The 23,981-nt window shown below is 43.6% G+C and overlaps 1 protein-coding gene across 1 annotated transcript in view; it reads left to right on the forward strand.

Annotated features, from left to right (window-relative positions):
- The window catches only part of LOC147748151 (uncharacterized), a 648,568-nt gene that overhangs the window by 463,392 nt on the left and 161,195 nt on the right, over positions 1-23,981 (forward strand). The window contains exons 35-38 of the mRNA XM_086959041.1: positions 255-299; positions 1,929-1,982; positions 5,971-6,024; positions 8,479-8,532. Of these exons, the coding sequence (XP_086815167.1) occupies positions 255-299; positions 1,929-1,982; positions 5,971-6,024; positions 8,479-8,532 (207 nt within the window). The remainder of the gene's footprint in view (positions 1-254; positions 300-1,928; positions 1,983-5,970; positions 6,025-8,478; positions 8,533-23,981) is intronic.

A 23,981-nucleotide genomic window follows, 5' to 3' on the forward strand; every position in this document is an offset into this window, starting at 1 on the left:
CCAGATTTCCTAGTCATCAGGGAAATTGTTTTTGACAATTGTTCAACTATTTTACTGTGAAGGTAGACTAAAAAAGGGAGATGTCACTTGTTTCATTTTTTGGGCAAAACTTTTCACCCATACTAGGGAGGGCTCTAATGCTCTGATGATGGTAGATGTGATTAGGTAATGGTGCTGATGTGCTGTCTTGTTAACCCCACCTAATCTCAAGTGCTTGTATTTCTTTATCTCAGACCCTCTTGTTTGTTTTGTAGGGAGATTCAGGCAATGATGGGGTGCCTGGTGTCGGAGGGGAAAAGGTAAGTGTTTTGGAACAGTCACACTCTTTCTCAGACTAACAGTAATTTGGTTGCCCCTGTACAATGATTATATATTCACAACAATGAAGAGAAAACTCAGTGTGTAATAGACAACAGACTGTGCTACCACCTTTGTGATGTATACCATTTCAGCCTCTCTCCCGTGCACAATTACTAGCTTTTGTTCATCTTTAGTTGGTTTGATCCAACCAGCTCACATGTGTGCAAAGGCTGTTTAACATTTGGCTTGACAGGGCCACCCTCTAACATAAGGGGCCTAAGGTATGAACTAATCAGACTAATGAATCAACTATGGATTCAGTAAAATAAAGATTTAAAAGTTTTAAGATGTGAGTAGTGCACTAGATCTACACACAATATTATTTGTAGAATTTCAAAATGTTGTTTAAGTAGTCTGATTAGTAATAAGGTTGTTCCTATCCACCTCTTTGTGCCAGCCCAAGCCAGTAAAAGCCCCTGTTAGCCCTGTTCCTATTTTTGGCAAAGTTAACTTTGCTTCCTGAATCCGGACAATCTTCTATCTGCCAATAACCGCCAAATCCTTGTAATCTGTCACTACTCCCTTCCCGACATTCTTTAATCCAGAGATAAGCACTTACGCTCTAAAACAGCTTTCGTGTTTAGAACTGGCATACAGGGGGCGCTATTGATTTTTCACATAAAACTTCAGGCGGCATAAAAAATGCACATTCCACCAACAACTACCTGAGGGAACTAGGACATTTTAATCTGTACTTATTTATCATTTGTCTATTGAGAGATAGGGCATTAAAAGTTGCAAAAACAAATGTCGCACAATTGTTTTGTCTTGTTTGATTCATGATGGGCAAATCTGGAAAAGGTGAAATGAACTAAGAGAAAAAGGGTAGTTGAAAGATGGTCGTGCTGCCTCTCAGGGTTGTGAATGGGGCACTGCCAATTTGAAATCCAGGCACGGCATTACCCCCTGCAGAAAGCTCCACCCCATGGGTGGGAGTTAAGGAGATGGGGAATCACCAATGTCTGCTTCCTGAGCAGCAGCTGTTACACTGCTTACCCATGTTGCTATGGACTGTGGGTAGCCCTGAGATGTAGCGTGTAAAAGAATGCTGATAAGTAGACATTGCCCCAGTTTCCTCCAGCTAAGTCCTACCCTTCCTGAGAGGGACATTATACTCCTGGGAATCTTCCACTCTCTGAAGATTAACTTCATCTCTGGTGAAGTTGGGAAACTTTAGTCACCTTCTAACATTGATATAATGTCCTGACTTCCCTGGTGAGGTTTAATAGTATGCCAACGCCAACTGACAGTCTGTACATTTCCAAACATGGTACACTTTGAATTGATCAAGCCACTCCATATGGGTATGTTCATAGATTAGGTTCAAAATGGGACCATGATGCAAAATGTCAACTGCACTTAACCCTTGAATATCACATTATTCTGTAAGTAGTCAAATTCGCAAAAATGGGTTGATTGATGCAGGATATCAAAAACAGGCAAAGTTCTTGTGCTCCCTAAGAAGCAGCTGACTGAAGTAGGATGAAACCAAGCTGTTTAGAATATTGATAGTTGCATTTTTACCACTGCACCTAAATGTTGTTTTTCTTTTTTCCATAATGTTATAGGGCCCTCAAGGACCTCAAGGGCCTAACGGATTTCCAGGAACTAAGGGACCTCCTGTGAGTAAATCATGCAACCGAGGGTGATGCAAAGTAAAATGTTGAGATATTTTTCCCATGGGTCACTGTGTAAGGCGCATGCACATTCATATCAACTCTTGCAAAGGGACAAAGGGGCTTGTAGCAAAATGTTTGAGACACACTACTCCCATTTTGTAGCATTCTGTCAGAGGAAGTTAATTTAGAGAGAGTTCCCATTCCTGAAAGAGACAGCCATTTCTTTCCTATACATATATTCAAGAAATTACTGAACTCTGATTTAGAATTTACGGTCTACTGTCTGGAATGTCCCTGCCCCAAAAGGTACATTGGGAGAACAATACACCATGCCAAGAAGAGAGTACTTGAACACATGCGGGCGATCGTAAATAAAGATCTGAGCTATCCGGTCGACCATCATTTTGAACTAGTTAATAACAGTAATCGTGACCTATTCAGATTCTTTTGTATTGACTAAATACAGAACGAAGAGAGAGGTGGGGATTGAACCAAAAAACTGCGGATTTTAGAATCTAAGTACATTATTCAGCTACACACTAAAATCCCATATGGGCTGAATAATGAGGAAGAAATGTGGGTCCATTTAGGCCAATGAATGATATTGATGGAGAATATTTATTTTCAGTTTTATTAGTGCTAGAAGCAACTGCTGATTAATAGGGGCACAGAGAGGGCCCTAGGTTGAGATAGGTTGCCCATTCAGGGCTTGATTGCAGTGAATCGATAAATAAAATTGAACAAGATGGGGGGTTCATTTGAATGAGTGCCAAAAGCGGGTTGTTTATACAGGATTTAACTTCATTATGAGATGTTTTAGTGATGAAATACAAAGCCTCAGGAGGAACATGTATGACATAGGAATGAAATATTAACTTTCCTTGTTATTTTCCATTCGCCGTTTCTTTTCCCCTGCCCACTGCTCATAAGAAACCATCATAGTGATAATCTTGATTGTACAATTGTAGAGAATGAATTTGCTAGTGATATAACTCTATATTGATACAGACTAGCACTTGTTAATCCAAAGGTCATTGATATGTGGAGTTGGCAAATGAGTAAAAAGATCCTTTTCGCACACGCCTCGTCACATCAATCTTCTTCCACCATTCAGGAAGAAAGCATAGTCAATGTCAATGTCGATTTTATTCTTTTAGTTAATAAAACCGTTACAATTTACGATCAAACAATACTTAAATCACAACTGCTTTCCAAGTACAAAAGTTACTGAAATAAAAAGCAACGATGTTTTGCTTTCTTGTTAAAGTTACTAAAACCTAAAATCCTGTCCGTAACATAAAAAGGGAGTCGGGATGCAGATAAAAACCAATAGCTGAGTAGTTAAATGACAGAATGCGAAGTATTGATGTCCCCTTGGACTAAAGAGCTTACAAATGAGGATAGGGCGGGGAGAAAGAAATGTGTCACATGATGCATGCAATGACTTAACTCATGGCTATCCCCTGATCCCTGCGACTGAGGGTGGTTGCAGAATTGTAACCAACAGCCGTGTCTCAATTTGTCTTCTCAGTAATTGGGTTCAGAGTGCTTAGATGGAGTCGAGGCAAAATGAGAGAGGTGCTTCACATGGTGCATACAATTACCTCACTCGGGCTATCCCCTGAGAGCTGAGGCCAAAAACGATGGAAGAATTTGCATTCTGCCTCATCCAATAATAACAACATGGAGCTTCATATAGCTCAGGAGTTTATAACCCCTTACCGCACCGAGATCTCATTTCAGAGTTTCTCAGTAGTGGAGATGAAGGAGGCTAGATAGAGTTCATTGGTGGAGACCCCTTAGTGCATCATGTTCTCCTTTCCAGCTTCTGGCCTTCAGTCGTCCATTGTTGGGTCTTAGGTGAGGATGACGGCAGGTGTGCATCATGCAAGACTTGAACTAGGGAGAACCTTGCCACACCAGTTCCCGTGTCCGGATTTCTGCGTGTAATAGTCCGTTGTTCGTTTTTGGCTAAAAGTGACAACCTGAGGATCAGCAGGTCGGAGGCAGATTTGAGCTCTGAATTCCTTAACAAATATACCACACCTCGATAGAGTTCTTAAGTCACTTTGGGAGAAACACAGCGACAAGGCCTCCATCAGGTAAATTGGTTTCAGCAGGGACCTCCTGGTGGCATCAAGCGTAGGACAGCATCATAGAATGCGCAACTATGATTCATGGTAATAGTTGCAGAGTATAAAGGCCTCCTCCTCACCCAGATTAAAGTCGGCTACTGGTAGACCTAACAGGCGCGTGAATACATTATCTCTGCATGCCCGACTATTAATGGCCTCCGAGAGGTATAGTTGTGGCTTCCCTGATAAGTAAGAGTTGTTCAAAGTGACAGAATGCCAAAAGACTTTAAGAAGTGAATGTCTGACAAGTACTAGTTTATTTGCAGATGCCTGTTGATAGCGCTTTTCCATGCCGTGTAAGGGATGGCATATGACGTTAACGCTGAGCCTTCAATTTGAAGAGAGGCAATTGCGTTTTGTACTAGCCTGGCCATGGGTTCCCAGGGCTCTCAAATGTGTCTTTCCGGCAAGCCTTGAGTGAGTTAGCTGGTGCTTTTTGGACCCTGATGAGGTATTTCAAGCTATCAGTCTCACAGGTTAGAGTTTGTCTTGACGGGCTAAGTTCCAGACGGAGTCTGGCCTTCTGAATGTGTATAGGCATTTCGAATAGGCAGTATATTGTGCATGGTATAAACTAGCACAGTCGATGTAACCACCAGTAAGTCCTGCAAGTTTAAAAAGTAAAAGAGCACGTTTATTTTGGATTTGAATTTTGGGATTGGAAATCGCAAAAGTTCCCTGTTGGAAAGGTTAGAAAAAATATATGTTGCATAACAGTAGTTTCACTTAGATGAAGCTATCTAACGTTGGGGTTGCTTATTTCACATAGCCTGTTTTTTCCCGTATACTTTCCTTACATTACTGGTAAATGCAATATTTGTGTCAACAGAGTGGAAAGAAAAGACAGGTTTACGTGAGCTGCTCACGTCAGACGTGAGACTATTGAGAAGTTTGTGGTTTGGGCAAATATTCAAAGCAACTTCAAACATTAATGCGCTGTCTCCTAGACGAGGACTCTGAGTCACTTTGATCCATTTACTGAAGTACAGGAAGGCGCATCCTGTGAGAAGCAGATCTGATCATTGCTAGATGGAAATTAATGACATGCTCCCAGGCGCATGCGCACAGAAGGTGCTTGTGCTGAAGTCTTGATTTATTCGTTCCATAAAAGGCTCCTGGGAGCTGAGAGTTGTACTGCCCTTTGCAGCCCTCGTTTCCCCTGTATTTGCCAACTCACCACACAACTGGAACCGTGTTTCCACTTATTAGATAGTAAGGAAACTCTGACACCTAATGGCGAAAGAGGGCTCTGCAATCGTTTTGTGAAACCTTTTCAGTGCCTCGCACAAAGCAGTGTGACCAAAAAGGTGGAACAAAGCATTTCGCTGCTTTTTTAGACGCACGACCCTCAGTTTGTGCTTTTACTTGCAAAAGCCTGCTCTATTAGAGTGAAAATAGCTGTTGTATATACTTTAATGTTTTGTCACTCAGGGTTTAAAATTACATTGCGACGGTCTTAATCATTTTTTTTTTATCTTTAGACGTTGAATGTGTCTGGAAAAGCAACATTCCCCCCAAAAAAGCAACATCGCAAATAGCAGTGTTTAGAACACTGAATGGTTTTTTACACCCAAGAAAACAAAACACTTTACTGTCTCGCAGTGACAGATAAAGCATAACAGGAAGCAGCATAGTGTGCACTAGAAAGAAACAAGTCTTTTCTTATGTCGCACCCAAAAATGTCACAGGAAGACGGATAGTTCTGATGCTGCTGTCAGTGACTTTTGAGACAGGCTGCTATTAAATCATGGCAATACATGTAGAAATTAGAATATTCTGTCTTCGAGGCAGTAAGGCAGGAGAAGTCTTGCCAACAAAGCTTTCTATTTTAATTTCTGAATTTATGTTTACTTCAGGGACCTGCTGGTAAGGACGGTTTACCTGGACATCCGGGGCAGAGAGGAGAACCAGTAAGTAACCTTTCTTGCATTAACTCAAATTTAACTCATGATAAATGAATGCATCATTTTTTAAAAGCAGAAACATGTGATTAGAAAAACATATCAGATGACCCGGTTGATCATTTGTCAACCCACATTATTTCCACACATTCTACTTTGAGTCTAACTTTTCCTTCAACTGTTTTACAAGGAATCATCACATTTTGATAGCCACTGGCCTTAAGTTCAGCTTCTGATAAGAATTATCAATGCTTATAATAGCTTTCGTGAAATTAAGAACTGTTCAACTGCTCCTAACACCAATCTCTTACTATGTGCAACATGTCCCATCCCACTGCATGCTTTCTGATCTTTTTGACAATTTACTGAGATCAGGAGAACTTCATTGCTGTTTCATCCATCCAGCAATTGGTGACAAGTGCATTCGGAAGCTGCCCTGAATGTTTTGGCTGGTGTTATTGCAAATCACAACTCTACTAGTGTACAGCTTCCATCCTCAATTCCCTAACCTAACTTCAGCTCACATTAATGATAAATTGAATGAAGATTCAGGGGCTTATTTATAAGCCCTTGCGTCACTTTTGCGCCCCGGAGCGCCTTGTTGCACCATATTTACAAAGTGACGCATCCAAGCAGATGCGTCACTTTGTAAACCCCTGCTCCACATTATACCTGCAGCAGGTATAATGTATGCAGGGGGGGCGTTCCGACGCAAGAAAGGGTCATAGATGTGACGCAGTGAAATCTATAAGATTTCACTGCGCCACTTTTAGGACAGAAATGCGTCAATATCTTACGCCTGCCTCATGGCAGGCGTAAGACTGACGCAGGCACATTTCACATGGAACTTGCCCATGTGAAATGACCCATTGCTGGAGTTGCATCACTTTCTTGACACACTCCAGCAATACGCAATTTTTGTGCCTACAGATACAACAGAAAAACTGACGTATCTTTAACTCATTGCGACATGATGCGTCATAGCGTAAATATGACGCATCCAGCATGTCACAAAAAGCGCAATGAAAAGTAACGCCTCACTGTTTTCACGCAGCGATGCATCACTTTTCAGAAATGAGACCCTGAGTTTTTATTTTCAAGTTTAGTTCATAAACCTGCACGGTCTCTCCAAAAAATTCCACCGTGTGTCTGTGGCATCTAAATGATAAACACATTTGTTAATAGCATTGCACGTTTAAGAATGAATGGCTATCTCTTTTGATCAGGTTGTGACAAGGAAAGGAAATTTCCCTTTAGCCATGTTTGCTCTTGAAATTCTGCATTTCACCACTAGCAAGTCTCAATTCGTTTTTGGAACATTGGAATGTTGAGAGCTCCATTTAAGACAAAAGAGTGCCTCACATCCAATGAAGGCTGGCATAGTTGCACGGCCCAACATGCCATGTTTGTCTTTCTGTTTCTCCCTGTTTAATTTAGAACATTCTACCCTCAGTGGGGCATGTTTTTTTAATAGCCTGTACGACTCGGGCTATACACATTGTTAAAGGTGTGCACTCTTTCTTTATGCTCGATAGTCTATAATAATGATTGTCACATGTGGAATGGAATTTATCTCTTGGATAATAGTTGATAATCTGATATTGTTCTGAAGGAGTATTCCAACTGTGTATATACTATCGAACAATAGCAACATTTGTATAATGTCGGCAATATAATAAAATCAATAAAACTGTGATAAAAAAACTGTGCTCTCTTTCTGTAGAATCTCGCCTTTGCCTTGAGCGTTTACTATCCATTCAGGGCCTTTAACAACTAGTAAAGTCCTTCTCGGCATTGGGCTACGAGACTATAAAATGTTTTTCAGTACAAAAAATAAGGATTCTAAAGCTAAGACTGACTTTTTTACCATCACTTAATGTAACCTTACCTTCTATCGAAAGTGCAGCCACAAGATATACTAATATGGTTGGCTTATTACTATCGCGATTGGCATGCCTGGGTGCCATAGTTCTTGTGAGAACTATGTGTCATGGGCATAAGAGAGTGTGCTTTCCAGTCCAATGAGTACCAAAGAAAAGCGAGCAACTGGTGCATACCCTGCTTCCAAAGTGCACTTTGGTAATGGTATGATTAACATCATTAGGCACCATGAAATGAAAACAAGTAAGTTTGCTATTTCAAAAAAAATGCTGGTGATTCAGCCATGGGGAACATTAGCTCAGGTTATAGCTTCCTGGGCATTAAGCTGCATTAAGCTTCAGTCTATGTGCGCTATATAAATATTAACAGAACACAACATGAGCAGGTCCGAATAGCCACCGGTTACATCTGCACCAAGAACAGCAAAACGGAAAACAAGTCGTCTAAAGGCCATAGGGAAAGACTTAAGTGGCGAAAATAGTTAAATGAAGTCAATCATTGGATATGTGCAACTGTTCAGTCAAATATTGTACATCTAGGATTTTGACATCATTGTTAATATGTGTCCTTTCATTTTGACAGGGATTTCAAGGAAAGACCGGGTTGCCTGGACCCACAGGGGTTGTTGGACCTCAGGTGAGTGAAGGAAACTAGCTAGTTGGATCACTATGTAATCGAGAAGGCTTCCAGGAGGTGCACGAAAGGCCATGGATAGATAGATCCGGCGCTGCTAGTACATGTCTAGAAGGCTTCCTCAGTCCAAGGACAAGCTAGTAGTGGGGAGCTGTGGGGCCACGTCTGAGCCAGATTACCTTCTCTTGGGAAAAATATTAAACAAATGAATTGAATTTCCAATGTGTTCGTTGATTGTTTACATGACTTTACATTGTTGCATTTTATTAATAACTTTATAATGCACATTTCAATTATTATGAAATAGATCCAGGTTTCTGCAATCTACAGTTTTAGTTTGCATATAATACATTTATAAATCACCCAAATTCAAGCATAACTTACTCTTTTTCATCATCAAACAAAAATCATATTTCGTCAAAAAAGCATTTGTCCAGCAAATTCGAGTGTTGCTAGTTTAATCTCTTTTGACCTTTGACCTTATTCCTGATCTTAAAATTGCCCAGGATCCTGGGCCCAGATCTCAGAAGGCGACTTATGTTTCAAATACACTGGGGGCCTATTAACAACTTCTACGCTTTTGACGAGTAGAGCTCGTCATAAGGCACAGTGGAACTATTCTCATGACGAGCAGAGCTTGTCATAACTGCCACGGAACGCCACGCGGGGCTAATTTCCCTCCTGTTCGGGCGTTCTAATGGAGTGGGCAGAGTCGTGACAAGCCCAGCTCGTCATGAGCGCAGCTCCACTGTGCAGCATGACGAGCTGGGCTCGTCATGAGCACTGTGGTGCCGCACGGGCCCCTCCCTTCCTGCACCGCGGGGAAATTAGCCCCACGTGGAAGGGGTTAACAAGCAGGTTTGTGTCATGTTTGACACCAGCCATTGTGGTACATGCACAACGCAAACCTTTAGAGACATTTATAAAGTCTCGCAAGGTCACTTGGCACGGCCCTCAGTGGCTCCATAAACCTGGAGTAAAGCAACACAGTGCATACTGCTGTGTTGACTTACTCTGCGTGAAGGAGGTGTTCCCATGCAACTCCCATGGTTTTTGACTCATTCCCAGATTTACCAGAACTGGTGAACCTGCGAGTGTGCCAAAAAGATATGCCTTCCCACAAGAGGCATAAGACGGAGAATATCTTTAATTCTCCTCGTAACTTCTTCTTTCTATTGGTGCTGCATTCTGCTGCACACAAAGTAAGAGGTGCATGCCTCTCCGGATTATTGTGTGCAGGAAGGTCCCCCTTCCTGCACAAAAACAATCCTGCATTCAATACAAGTTCCCTTTCACAAGGGTGTCTGTGTTGGTGCTAGCCTGCCAAAAGGGTGCCAGCACTTATGGAAAAGGCAGGAATGTGCTGTATTGCCTTAAATATGGTGCATTCCTGCCCTTGCCCTGTAAAACAGTGCTGCAAGGTGACTTGCTGCTCTGCACGGTGTGACAAGTTCATAAATCTACCCCCTGGATGTCAGCAGAGCACACTCCCTTTTCACTCATTTATGGTAATCCCCCCCCGCCCCCCTCCAAACCCACCCGACAATCCTAATGAGCTTTACTGTCATTTTAGTGGCACCCTTGTGTGTGTGGGGGAGGTCTTTCACCTCCCCATACCAGTTTAATCAGTTATATCTAAACAACACAAGGCTAATAATCCTTAGTTCACCTGGGAGATAGCAAAGGTTAGGTAGAAGGTCCGGCAGGCAGAACACATTTGCCATTGCTCCTGCTCTGATCCTGATTGCTGTATTTTTCGTCAAGAGCCCAGCAGCCATACATCTGTTCATATCATAGCTAAGACTTCCATTTCCAATTCTGCGTCACAGCTGCCAGCTCTTCCTCCAGGGTTCGCTTTCAGGTGGTTTCAAAATGTATTAATCCTTGTGATGCAACTCTTAGCACTCTCCCATCTCAGGTTTTCTGTGTTAAGTTAGCTTCGTTTTTACATTAGGCCCATGCACAATAGGGTCGCCGAGACCGCATCAGCCCTTTGCTTCTTTTTAGTTTGTTGAAGCAACTGTTCCCTCAAAGTTCTCTTCTCTGTTTTCCCCACTGTCTTCAAAAGGGAGCTCCATACATTTCTTGCATCTCTTAAGTCTGGCTTCCCCACTGTTATGTGTCTGGTCAGCATCAGTACGTCCAGATGGTGCCAGTCAGAAGCCTCAAGGGTTGCAAAACATGCAGTTGGACTTGCAATAAAGTTAAGTAAGTTTGACAGAGAGTCCAATGTACACTGTAAGCTGCAATTGCTCAGAGTAGCCAAAGGGACACAGTTCTAGGTTTTATACTTAGCCACCAAAGCCTTTTGTGACCCCAAGCCTAAGCTGCTGCAATCCTTGTGCTCCAGATGTCCTCCCTAGTGCCCCCTTAATTCTGCTTCCACTCTCATCCTTCAAGTCCCCACTTCAGAAGGTCTAGGAATAAGAGACACTCGATTTTGGTCAGGGCCTCTCTTCTATGGAACGCGCTTCCTCTAACACTGGGTAAAACTGAGGATCGACAAAGGTTTGGAACCTCTCTCAAAACACGTGTTTGGCTGATGTCACTTGTCTCATCTGCTCTACGAGATAGTCTCTATCCCAAGATGCCTGGAGGAGAATGTTTGTGCTTTGTAAACATCAACTCAACGCAACTCAACTTAACACAACTCAACGTAACTCAAGTTATCTTTCTAAAGGCATTTAAAAACAACCAAAAGAGCTTAATCTCTAGAGTTTACATTTCATCTTGTTTCACAACATCATGACTTATAGGATAGTTCACAATCCTAAATGTGTTGATTAATGTTTAAGATGCAGTCTCTTTAAATACATTGCCAACTGGCAAATAAAAAGCGTTTCTTAACTTGTACAAATATGCCTACAAGTAAAAGTGCACACCCTTTTTCTGCATCATGTCCATCGAGTGGAGAAATTATAAGAAGCTTACTCTTCATTTTAACCATTCTTATAGAGCATCATCCTAAGAGTACAAAAATAATCTCCTGTCATATTTTATCCATCTTTCCAGTTTGTGGAAAGCTGAGAAAATAATACATTCTTGCTGGTCAACTTCTCAAGTACGGGTTACTCCACCACAACAGTGACAGATATCCTGTCCGCCGAAATATAAATCCCATAGGAAATAATGCGATTTATATGTTGGTGGACGGGATATCCATCATCATTGTGACGGAGTAACCCATCCGCTGAGATCTAAATCAGGCCCTCTATTCCTAAAAATCTCTTTTATTAATGGAATGGAAGTGGCCCCATTCTGTAAACTATCTCTAACTTTCTTTTAATCTACTATGAAAGAGTTCTTTAGGAAAACGCACTTTGTGTTTTGCCGCATCATAAATCTCCGATCCTAAAAAGGTTTGTTTTAATAGTAAAGCAACCCCTGAACTTTTTTTTCTACTCAAACCTTGGTTCAGCTTCGGTTATCTAGGTAGCTATATTCAGGTCAGAATCCATTGCTCCCATAGATGCTGAGGCCTTTTTTCCAAGCGAAACCGTCATTAATTTCATGAAATTTCTGGCTTCTGTTGGTCATTGGGAGATTTGCTAGATAGCCATGCCGTTAACTTTGTTCATGCACTCCATCCTGGTGGGATGAGTAAGTGCTGCATATACTTTTAGCTATTGTTAACCTCAATTTATTATTTATAAATTCAAACTTTCCATCCCAACTCCCCCTTTCTCAAAACCCTAATCCATTTTGCATATGATTCATCAGTAGAATGGTTCAGGTTTGGTCGTCATGAACTACTCGATAGTCCGATGTGGCAAGTTATTTTTTTCAAGTCATATCTATATATATATCTATAGGAACATTGTACAATTCCACCGGGTGAGAATAAAAGCATGGCAGCAATGTAAATGGAACTTGAAACTGTGTTAGGAGAAATTGAGGCACAACCTACTAAAGGAAAATAATAATGGAACTGCAAGTACCATGCTGCATTGCGAATACACGCCTTGTAGGCAGGACCTTCATACTGTGATTTAACTCACTTGAGGTGCTGCTGTCTCCACAAAGTCATTCCCTAGATCAAGGGCGGACAACACGCCAGAAACGCGTAGGGATTGTTAGGCTGAATTCTCGCTGCCCATGAAGTTATTTTCTGTGCTGCCTGTTGGAATAAATTCACATGTACGCTGCTTGTGGGCCTCCAAGTGTGGGTTCTTCTCGTTTGGAATATATATATATATATTAATATATATTTTTGCGTTTTTTTTAGAGCAACCATGGCTCAAAAGCATAATGGCACTTTACATTTAAAAAACTAAGTTACAGTTATCCTGTAAGGCAACATATATATAAATGTAGTAACATTGAAATTCAAGATCATACTTACTAATGTTCACTCTAAATAAAAAGACAATGGGCCTCGCAGAATATACAGTTGGTGGGCGAGAAGAGTAAGGAGCTACATAAAAGAGTCAGATTGAGGACAGTCATATAAGAGACATAGTTAAATAAAAACTAATTTGGGGATTGTGTGGGAATAACATAGGGCCATATTATCAAGAACGGCCATAACATTATCGCTGCTTTAGCGGCAGGAAACTACAGCTAAAGCGGCGATACGAGGCTCGATAATATGCCCTAGAGAATTCCAATAGAAGCCTAGGTTTGTGGTCCTTCACACCAGAACCTGGGCTTGTATTGGAATTCTCTAGGGCATATTAACAAGCCCCTTATCACCGCTTTAGCGGCATTTTCCTGCTGCTAAAGCGGCGATAATGTTATTGCCATGCTTGATAATATGGCCCACAATTCCTTGTGTGAAGACTTCATTACAAGAGAAAAGCTTAGAGGAAAATCAGCCCTCTTGAGAGAGGACAAGAGTCAGAGAAGATAGTCTCTCAATAGATTGGTTAAGGAAACATGTAGAGGTTAGAGAATAATATTGTAGGTGGGTCAGATAAGTAAGCGAGAAGAATAGTAAACCAAGAAAGATTGCAGTGAATGAAACAGAAACTAGATGTATTCCATTTAGAAAAGTCTGTCGGAAATAGGTTGTTCAGAGTCATTTCTGAATGTTCTAAGAGAAGTTTTACGCTTAGAACAGGGGGAGGAAGTTTCAGACTCTAGTCGCAATCGCAAAAACAACTAAGCTACATTGTGCAATATTTTAGGGATAGTCCGGAGGGTATGTTGGTGATATTAGACATTTTAGATTTTTTTAAAGGATTACATTTCAAACATCTAATTTTGAACCATCTGGGGCCGTATTACATAAAGTCCCACAGGGGAGCAAGAGGCCTTTGGGCTCGCTGTGCGTGCCCTGGGTCACTTTGGTAATACAGAAAGGGCCGCAGACGCTCGTGCGTGCGTCCCTTCTGTTATACAAATAGTGCTAGTGCACATAAAGCGCCAGTGCTATCTTCATGGGGCATTTCCTAATTTGCATGAGGGCGTGCCCCATGCAAATGAGGGACTCCCTTTCCCTCTGCACCCACGCAGTATTACCGAAATGGGCGCAGAGGCAAGAAGACCTCAGGAGGCACACTGACAGTGCATCACCAAAACTGTGGCACACTGTCAGTGTGCCCCTGGAGAGCGTCCCTCTGGAGGCGGGAAAGGGGGTATTATGGATCCCACAGACATCCCATTGCAGGCAGGTGCAGTAAATGATTGCACGCGCCTGCAAGGGGATCTCTATTCCCCTTTAAAGGTGCTGGCTGGTTGCTGCCTGCATAATGAAACCCGGAGAGGCTTCAAAGCAGCCACTCGGTAATTCACATGAATGTGCTGCACCCAGGGCACCGAGAGTGCTCAGCTGCTTTGGGTACATTTTCCTTCATTGTGCCTGGCGCCCCTTTTTAAAGGTGAGCCCAGAGCAATAAAGGACAATGGGCCGCATGTGTAATGCTGCCCAAGGAAGGCTTAGGAAAGCTATAGCAGATGATTAGAGAGGAGATCTTGAGGTAATGCTGGCTATCTTTACTTGTGGTATGGGATGCCAGAGCCCTTAGATAGTATAACAAGGTGTTTTTCATGGAGGTTACATAGGACAAGTTCCAGGAAGGAACTTTGAAATACTTCTACTACAAGTTCTCGAGACTGGAAGAGGTGCTTGAATAGTAGATCTGCTAAAAACTGAGCAGTCAAATATGATACAACCCAGTTTAGTATTATCTAAATACCAGGGATACCCAGCATCAGAAATAAACCCTGGAAAATAACTTTAAAAAAAAAAAATTCTAGATAATGGTTCTCCTGGAAAAAGTTTCAAAGTAATGCATCTTCCATAGAAATCTGTCACTCGATAATTGAGCAGCAATGACAATGTAGTGAGAGGGATTTTGAAATATTTCATATAAAAACTTGAAACTGTAGTCGGACAACAACGAAGCGCTCAGCAGGGGCGGCTGGCGACATTTGAAAGTGGTGGGCCGTAAATACTGCACTATGGCTTGTGAGCGTAGCAAGAAAGCCCGAACCACTAAGCAAATTTGAGAAAGAGGTTGTTTTCGAACACATCTCGGAAAATAGCCAGACAAGTCTCTTTGCACCTGCACAGATACATCAATCTCCCTACATTCACATAGGCACACTACTCACCCTGCACTCATAGACCCATTACTCCTCACCCTTCCCTGACACACCACTAAGCCTGCATTCACTCATCCACATGATTCACCCTGGGCTCACACAAACACACTGCTCAACCTGCACTCACACAGACATCACTCACCCTTTGCTGCACTGCACTCAAAGATGCACACTGTTTCGCTCTCCCTTCACTCACAAAAGTAGACTGCTCACTCTGCACTCAGAAGGGCACACCACTCATCTAGTGTATTCAAACCACTCAACTCAACCCTCACTCATGTGGGCATACAGCTCATCCAGTGTACTCATACAGCCGCACGACATAACTGTCTAATTCATGACACAGCAAACCCCTGACATTTACATGTGCTTTTCACTTCCACCCGCTTAGCTGGTCGCAGATCCCTCAGTGAGCTGAAACAACTGTTGCTTTGTTTCATGTCATTTCAAGATGGGCCAATGAGGTGAGCGTTAGCCTCCACTGACACCTCTTGTGGGAGTGAGCATCTGCTGCAGAACATAGCGAATTAGAACTAGCGCTGGAAAACCTTTTATAGGACATCCTTGCGCTTTATAAATCGCGTATAATAGAGAAGTGCCCTGGTAGCACAGTGAGCTGAATGACACTTGCAGCTGTCTACAGGGCGCAAGTTAAGAACCTGGCAAGGAAGCGCTATACTTATTATTACAAAGTGCAGAAACGAGCATTGCAAGAATGCAGAAAAGAGGCAGCAAATGAATGTTATTTTTCACTTCCATCACTTTGAAATAATAAGCTGTACACCCGTGGCTGGGCGGGTCAACCAGCTGTTTACTGGCAGTAAAGTGCACAGCCACGTGCAGTATGTGAAGCAAGTGAGCACGAGGCCTGGCAGGCAGAGCTGGGTCTGCCTCGGTCGCCGAAAACTGAAAATGAGCCACGGGGATTATTAAGAGAGCAATGATGTAAAGTCTGAACAGAGATCCCCAAAAAGCAAAAGTGTGGAATGAACAAGCATATGCACAGCTCGGATGCACGGAGTTCAGTGACCCCAATGACGACTTTTCCATTGGTGGCGCCCTGGGCGACAGTCTGGATTGGCACCCCTCCCCTCACCCGCAATGACCTCCTCCACGGATTCTGTAGCACCCTTCAGTGGTGCCCATATCTCTCCTAAGCCCCCTCTCTCACATGTATTAATTTCACCTAAGTTTAGGGCGTGGAAGCATTTTCAGCCTCAAACTGAAATCAGTGATTGAAAGGAAAGCACTTTAAGGGGAAATGACTAGTCTACATATGATCCTCGCTCTGTTGGATTTATTTGAACCATTACTCTTTTGCATATGGCACTTCTAATACAAAGCAGGACCGGTGTTGAGAGACGTCATCAATTTAGAACTTCATTTCAGGGTGGCGTAACACAGGCCCCCGCAGCCCACGCAGTGCGGGGGGGAGCCTGAAACTCCAGGGGGCCCCCTCGGCACTGCACTCTGTCCGAAGAGCTCCTGATTGAGCCTGGAGGGGGCCCCTCTACATACCTTGCAGGAAGGTCCCCTCAATTTTCGTTACGCCAGTACCACCATGTTAAGGTTGGCGCCTTCCCGTGCTGGGTCGCGCTGACCGCGGAAAACAGACGTGCCTCCCACAAATCTCTGCACTTTTGCCAGCCGCAGTAGTCCTTTAAAAGTGCTAATCGCTTGAACCGAGCCAACGCAAAGCATATGCTCTGTCTTCTTCTCTCCTTTATTCCATTGGCAGTGGCACTGGAAGGTATTTTTTAATTGAAAGCACAGCAGACACCTTGAATCGAACATTCTTCCCCCGGAGTCACCCTTTATAAAGCACTCGCGCGCACATTGTGCGTCTAAATCGAGGCGGAAAAAAGCAGAAATGTAACCTGTACTCAAACAAGCATTACGTTTGGTAACTATTAATTAATAAACGCACTGTTATTTTTAAAGAGGGAATTCACATATTGTTTGCACTTGATAGACACCGTGATGTCTTATTTTTGGACACTTACAAAGAGAACAAACATGGTCTGCGACTACTTTAGGGCTGAAAAAGGAATTTAGAGTACATGAGTGACGTACGTGGGACAGACAGAGCTACTCATCGTAACTTATAGAGGCCGAGCGCTTTAAATCACGTACATATACAGAGGCAATGAAATCAATCCAAGTATGTAAATCATTGTAAAGGAAGTGTTACTTAGGCCAATAAGGACTCCAGGGTGTACAGAACGAGTCACATGTCGTCCATATGGATGTCAAGAGTGCAGTCACAGCCGGCATTACGGGCGGGTGGGGGGGTGGGGGGGAATGGGGTCATCTCGGGATGGGGAGGGTTTGTTTAATTAAAAATATATGTACAATAATATCAAACTTAACTTACAGTCACAGTACACACACAACAGCGAGCGTGATGGTGAGACAGAGGTGGGAGTCGACTCGGTCTGCTGCCTGTGCACGACAGCACGAGCCCCTAGAGAGTGGGACGTCACCTACTGTACACACCAGCGGCGCGCGCGTCCTGAAATGGCCAATCACTGCATGGCTTCACATGAAGTCACACAGTGATTGGCCATATAAGTGCGGCTGAGGCAGTGTGCCACCACCCACGCGCGGCATCCAATAATGGATTGTCTGCCCTTCTGCGCGGTGGACCAGCCAATCCTGGCGCTGCATGCAGCGCCAAGATTGGCTAGGGGGCACACTGACTACTCGCCCTTTGGAACCCTGGGGGCTGCGGCTCGGCTGCTGTAAGAAGCAGCACCCCCTTTGTCCCTCTCTACTAGTAAGGGGAACTTCACAGAGGTAGTGCGCATACTCGGGCTAGTTACAGCCCAAAAATTCACATGCGCAGTAGTACTGCTTCAGCTGAGTGACTGTCACTGAAGCTGCAGCAGCCCAGCCCCCCCCCCCCCTGCGCACTCCGGATGAAGTCGCGTGTGTCCCGAATCCCGGCGGGTAGCGCTGCGGCGCTTATAATATTCAGGATTTCGATGCCAATGCAAAAAATATTTTTAGTATGCTCTTCTTGATGGCGGCGGTGCGTCCATGTGGCTTAATGGGGCTACGCCCCTCCGCCCCAATGGACGCACCGCGCCTGGCGCTCAGCATACAGTGACAAACAAATACAATAGAAATGGATCGATAATTATACCAAAAAATGGTTAGAAACACAATTTACTGAAGGGTAGACATTTTGTTCTCAGTAGTTCCACTGACAGTAGAAAAGCAATAGCAAAGTCATAAAAAAACAATGAAGTGAGGGTGGTTATGGTTAAGGAGGTGAGGACAGTGATAGGAGTTCGAAAGAGAGGAGCATACAAAAGCAGGAGGAGGGCAATGGCCTCTAGAGAAAAAACAGTGGGCCAGATTTATGAGATTGTCACGCAGTACAGTGCAGCAAGTCACCTTGCTGTGCTGCACTGCGTGATAGGGAAAGGGCAGGAATGTGCCGTATTTATAAGAATACGGTGCATCCCTGCATTTCCCCCCATGCTGGTGCCATGGTACAGCAGTGCGTGCATTGTAAGGTGGATTGTTCTTTTGCAGAAAGGGGTATCTTCCTGCACAAAAACAATCCCCTGAGGAATTTAAAAGTCAAGGATAAATAAAGATATTTCTCCTAGTTATGCCTCACCTGGGTAATGTGTCAGTTATTGGTATATTCCCAGGTCAAGCACAACTGGTTAATTTGGGAATGTGTCAAAATCCATGAATGTTGCATGGAAACACCCACGCAACACCCATGGAACGCCTCCCAGGCACAAAGTATGGCAACACAGTGATTGGCGCTTCATTGCTTTACCTGAGGTGTATGAAACCACTCAGGGCTGCACAAGGTGGCCTTGCATGGCTTCGTAAATCTCATTTTTGAGTTGTATTGCTCTTGTACCACGTGTTGTTTGCAGTTGTACGGTGAGGCAAGCAAAGTTATTGGAAATTTTTGATATATTAAAAATAACACGCTAGCATCCATGTTTAATAATGGATAGTGCGGATATAAGGCAAAAAAGGAACTTTTTGATGATCTAAAATTAAAACTCTAAACAGAAATGGTGCAAGGACACATCCTTGACGTAATGACTATTTAACAAGGGAATAATGACCTTATTGAAAGCCCTCCGGTCCCCAAAATGCGCAAGCTGAATTTTTTAAAATTAAAACGTTTGTATTGCTGCCTCTCTAAGATATATAGAAGACACTCCCAGTGAATAAAAGAAGGGTGTCTACAGATAAATTATAATACAACAAAGCAAACAAATTTTTTGTATCTTTTCACTGCTCCTCTGAGTACTTTTAAATGCCCACCAGGGGGCGCTCTATCCCCTTTCAGAGGGAATACACACAATGAACAGCTACCAATTTCAGTTTTTTTCTAAACTTTTTCCTCGATACTTTTCCTCTATAAAACGGTTTCGAAATATGTTTACAACTAAAAAAGACGCTGTAGTTGCACCTGTAGTCAGTCACCTCGACTTCCTCCTCCGCCCTAACACAGAAGCTGTGAATGTGAATTTTGTGTATCACGACCATGATCTTAGAGGCAGATTTATGATGCCCTTGCGCCGTAATTGCGTCACTTTACTTGACGCAACTGCGGCGCAAACAATGCACTCTATTTACAACGTGACGCATCTAGAAGATGCGTCACGTTGTAAAGCCCTGCGCCATAAGGAGGCGTTCCTGCGCAGGGGGGGTGTTCCTGCGCAGGAATGCCTCCTGAAAGTGGCTGAGTGAAATCTATGAGATTTCACTCAGTCACTTTCAGGCCAATGCTGCGTCAAAACCCTGCGCCTGCTTGAAGCAGGCGTAGGTCTTGATGCAGCATTGTGTAGATGGGGCACCCCCGAGCCTTGCTGGAGCTGCGTCGCGCTTGCGACGCAACTCCAGCAATGCGCCACATTTCCGGCACAGATGCGTCACGCATCTGTGCCGTTTTTGCACCATGGTGCGCCGCATTATAAATGCGGCGCACCTTGGGTGGCGGAGCTGTGGCGCACTGTGGCGCACGTTAACTGGCGCATCCCTGGGGATGCGCCAGTTAACATAAATCTGCCCCATTAAGTTCTGTGGGGAGTGCGTAGCGTGCCATATTTGTACTTTCTAAGGAGTCCTTTACAGTAGCTTCCTGGTGATGGTAGGGTAGCATGATTGTCTTTACCTGGTGTAGTACCACCTCCCCCTCCCTTAACTTTGAGAAGCTGACTTGGTGAAGTTTCGAATTACTTTCCTGCCTACCAAAACCGTTGGGGGCAGATTTACAATAACTGGCGTATCCCTGCATATCAGCAGGGATGCGCCAGTTATTGTGCGTCGCAGCTCCGCCAGCCTGGATGTGGCGCATTTAAAATGTGGCGCACCATGGGGCAAAAATGGCACAGATGCGTCACGCATCTGTGCCGTAAAAGCGGCGCATTGCTGGAGTTGCGTTGCAAGCGCCACATAGCTCCAGCAATGCTTTGGGGGGCCCTATCTTCACAATACTGCGTCAATCCTTAAGCCTGCTTCAAGCAGGCGCAGGGTTTTGACGCAGCATGGGCCCAAAAGTGACTAAGTGAAATCTTGTAGATTTCACTCAGCCACTTTTGGGAGGCGTTCCTGTGCCGGAACGCCCCCCCCCTGCGATGGAACGCCTCCTTCTGGCGCAGGGCTTTACAACGTGACGCATCTGGGAGATGCGCCATGTTGTAAATACCCCGCACCATGGCGCATCTTTTGCGACACTGCTGCGTCACAAAAGTGACGCAACAGCATCGTAAAAGAGGCGCAGGGGGCTTGTAAATCTGCCCCTTGGTGTTTTTCCACACTACAGATTTTTCCTTCTGAATTTGGGTGGTTGGTATTTTCAAGCGCACACAAGGTGATAGGACGCCATTGGTCCTGTGCTCCCTGTGTCGCACGATTCAAGATATATACTTCACTGATAAAACACAAGTAAAAAACTGGTCTGTGTTGCAGCGTCGGTCGGTGCAGGTAAGCACGGTGAGGCGGGGCAGGAGGAATTCGACAGACAACAGAATAAGGAAAATTAAATAAATAAACAAACCCTTTTCCGTCATCTGTCGACATTCCCCACCCCGCCCGTCCCGCCCTGTTAAGCCTCACCATGCTTACATGCCCCGACCGCACTGGAGGGGGTAGGCTGGACTGTTCCTGTTTTATTTATTTTATTTTATTTAATGGGATTTTATCCAGCGCGAACTTTACCCGAAGGTGTCAGAGCGCTTTACATAAGAACCAGTTTCAATACATAAGAATTTAGGATTACGTGCGTTACATAAAAGATACAAGCAGAAAAAATTGCAAATGTAGTTGGAGGTGCACCAGGACTGGGTTGCTTCTGACCGGTCTCTGTCTAGAGTGGCATTGTGGGTGAGAAACAATGGACTGCGATGTGGACCAAGTGATTGCCAGCAGCTGAGATTATTCAAGCATTCCATCCATCCATCACTTTGTTTTTGATGCCAGTTGGTCCTATCACAAGCACTTCCAATCGCGTGTTTTTTTGTTGAAACCTTTCTTATATTTAATAACTTAATTACATTTTAAATTGTTTGTTAAAAACTCTGTTGTCTGAGAAAGGTATGTTTGTGCGAGAACATTTACAATGTATTAGACGTGTTCAGTAGATTCTGAAACCTAGATCATACTTAAGATTTTGCCAATCAATTGAAGAAGTTAATGTTTTGAAAGTTATTCTGCTCGAAATGCTGCAGAATTTTTGACTACATGCAGGGCCAGACTGGGAACCAAAACCGGCCCCGGCAAAGTGCTCGGCCGCCCCCCCCCCGGGGGGAGGTTGGGGGTGCGACCGCGCTCTTTGCTATTTTTAGCACTTCTTTGATTGATAAGTGCCACATGGTGGCAAACGATACAGTAAGCCAAAGGTCCAGCTTCGAGTCACAAAGCCATATCTGGTACACTATCAGGATAGGTAGGGTTGTTAGATACAATACCAGGTCCTGGAGATGTAAAAGACCTTCCAACTTAAAAAATAGTTCACTGTGATGGGAGAAGGGGACAGGGACCTAGAGTGGGTGGGCCCAGGACCGGGCTTGCGGTAGCGGGCATCGGGCGTCCCCCCAGGAGGCTGGAAGGGGCGCTTTTGCAATGGTGGGGGCTGCTTTTGTTAGCAGGAGCCGAGTTTTCAGCAGTGCTGCTATATCGGGCCCCAGTAAAACCAGAGATCTGAGTCTGAGCAAGAGCCTCATGGAACACAAGAGCAGAAATGAGTTTAAGGGTCCTGGTTGTATTTGGCTACCTTGGACCTAACTGATGATAAGCAAGAGCCTTGAGGCATAGGTGAATGAATGATAGTATTTGTATTGGGCCACCGCACCAAAGGTTCTCTTGCTGTTGATTTAGTGTGAGCTTGGCCAACTGGTTGTTAGATGTGTACAGAAGTCCTTAGACCTAAGAGTGAGTATGCTGGTCAATAGAAAGTGGGGATCCTTACAATGTACTTAAACTTTAGGTCTGATGGCAAACAGGATATTCAGGGATCTTGTTGATCACAGGCTAAGGAACCTAAGGTTGAGCATCAGATTTAGGGAACACAGGGTGACAAAAAGATGTATAGCCTTGAATATGAGTGTCGGATACCTGCAGTCTTGACCAAAGTCACTGGCCTTACATGCTTTAAAACACCTACTTGCCTTTAAATGCTGCTAGAAATTTTGATGGGTTATGAAGTCATTGGTGCAAAGACTCACTGACAAAAAACAACGTTCTTTTTCATCAGAATAACACTCAAAAAGTCATCAAATTTTGCCCCAAAACAAAGACATCTCGCCTCCACAATAAGTACAGGTGGCACCCGATGAGCGTGCATCTGTGCAGGGCTATAAGTGGGATGAAAAAACTGGGGGGTCTCTCAAAGGGGCATGGTCAATGTAATTAAGGGTGTGGCTTAAAAAGACATAAGCTAAAAATCTGTGTTTAGCACAGTGTGCCGCCCGACTTGTATTTTGCTGTTCCTCTCATTGCGTCCAGATATATGATACAAGTCACATCATACCTACAAGGCAGGACTATTGGCTTTGTCAATGGTTGCTAGATGCGTAAGGTAAATAAGCAGCAACTATGCTTTGTATACAGCTGTGGTCGGTAGTGGGAGTACCTGCCAAGCGGTGATGTGGGGAGGGGGAGGGGCAGGGTGGGGGGTAGTAATCTATGGATTACGGAGATTTACAGGTAAGTAAACACAAATAAATAAAACGAATTTTGTTGCGTGCAAATGCGATGCAGTGCTCTGCTTCAATAAAATTTTCTGAGCAACAAAATTGGTCCGTGTCGGAGAAGTCTTTGGTGGCAGGACGGGAGTTGTTTGCTACCTGTGTTAAGATGCGGTACTTCATGATATATATATATATATTCACTGAAAAAACCATAGGTTATAGACCATATATAGTTAGGAATTCACATTTATAAAACCTTATTTTACTCACACAAAACCATTGAAATTCCATATATAGTTAGTTGCACTAACTATATATCGCGCACCCGCAATCCACTGCTGATGATGTCACATATTACATCATTCATGACATGGTCAGTGACATCACTGATGACATCACTGATGACATCTCAAATGACATCACTGATGACATCTCAAATGACATCACTGATGACATCACTGATAACATCTCATTTGACATTACTGATCACATCACTGATGATATCATTCATGTGATAATACGATGAACCTCTTCAGACTCTAATATAACCTTAGATACAATCAGTGTAAACAGACACTCACAGACTGTCACTCATCCATGGAGTTACTCACACACCTAGTCAGTCATGCAAAGAATCAATCACACCTCCATTTCCTCAACTATACAGTTATACAAACTTTACTTATTCAAACATATACTAACACATATTTACTCTCTTATACAATCCCTGATACAAGT

This window comes from Lissotriton vulgaris, chromosome 1_1, assembly GCF_964263255.1.
Source record: "Lissotriton vulgaris chromosome 1_1, aLisVul1.2, whole genome shotgun sequence".
Lineage (NCBI taxonomy): Eukaryota > Metazoa > Chordata > Amphibia > Caudata > Salamandridae > Lissotriton > Lissotriton vulgaris.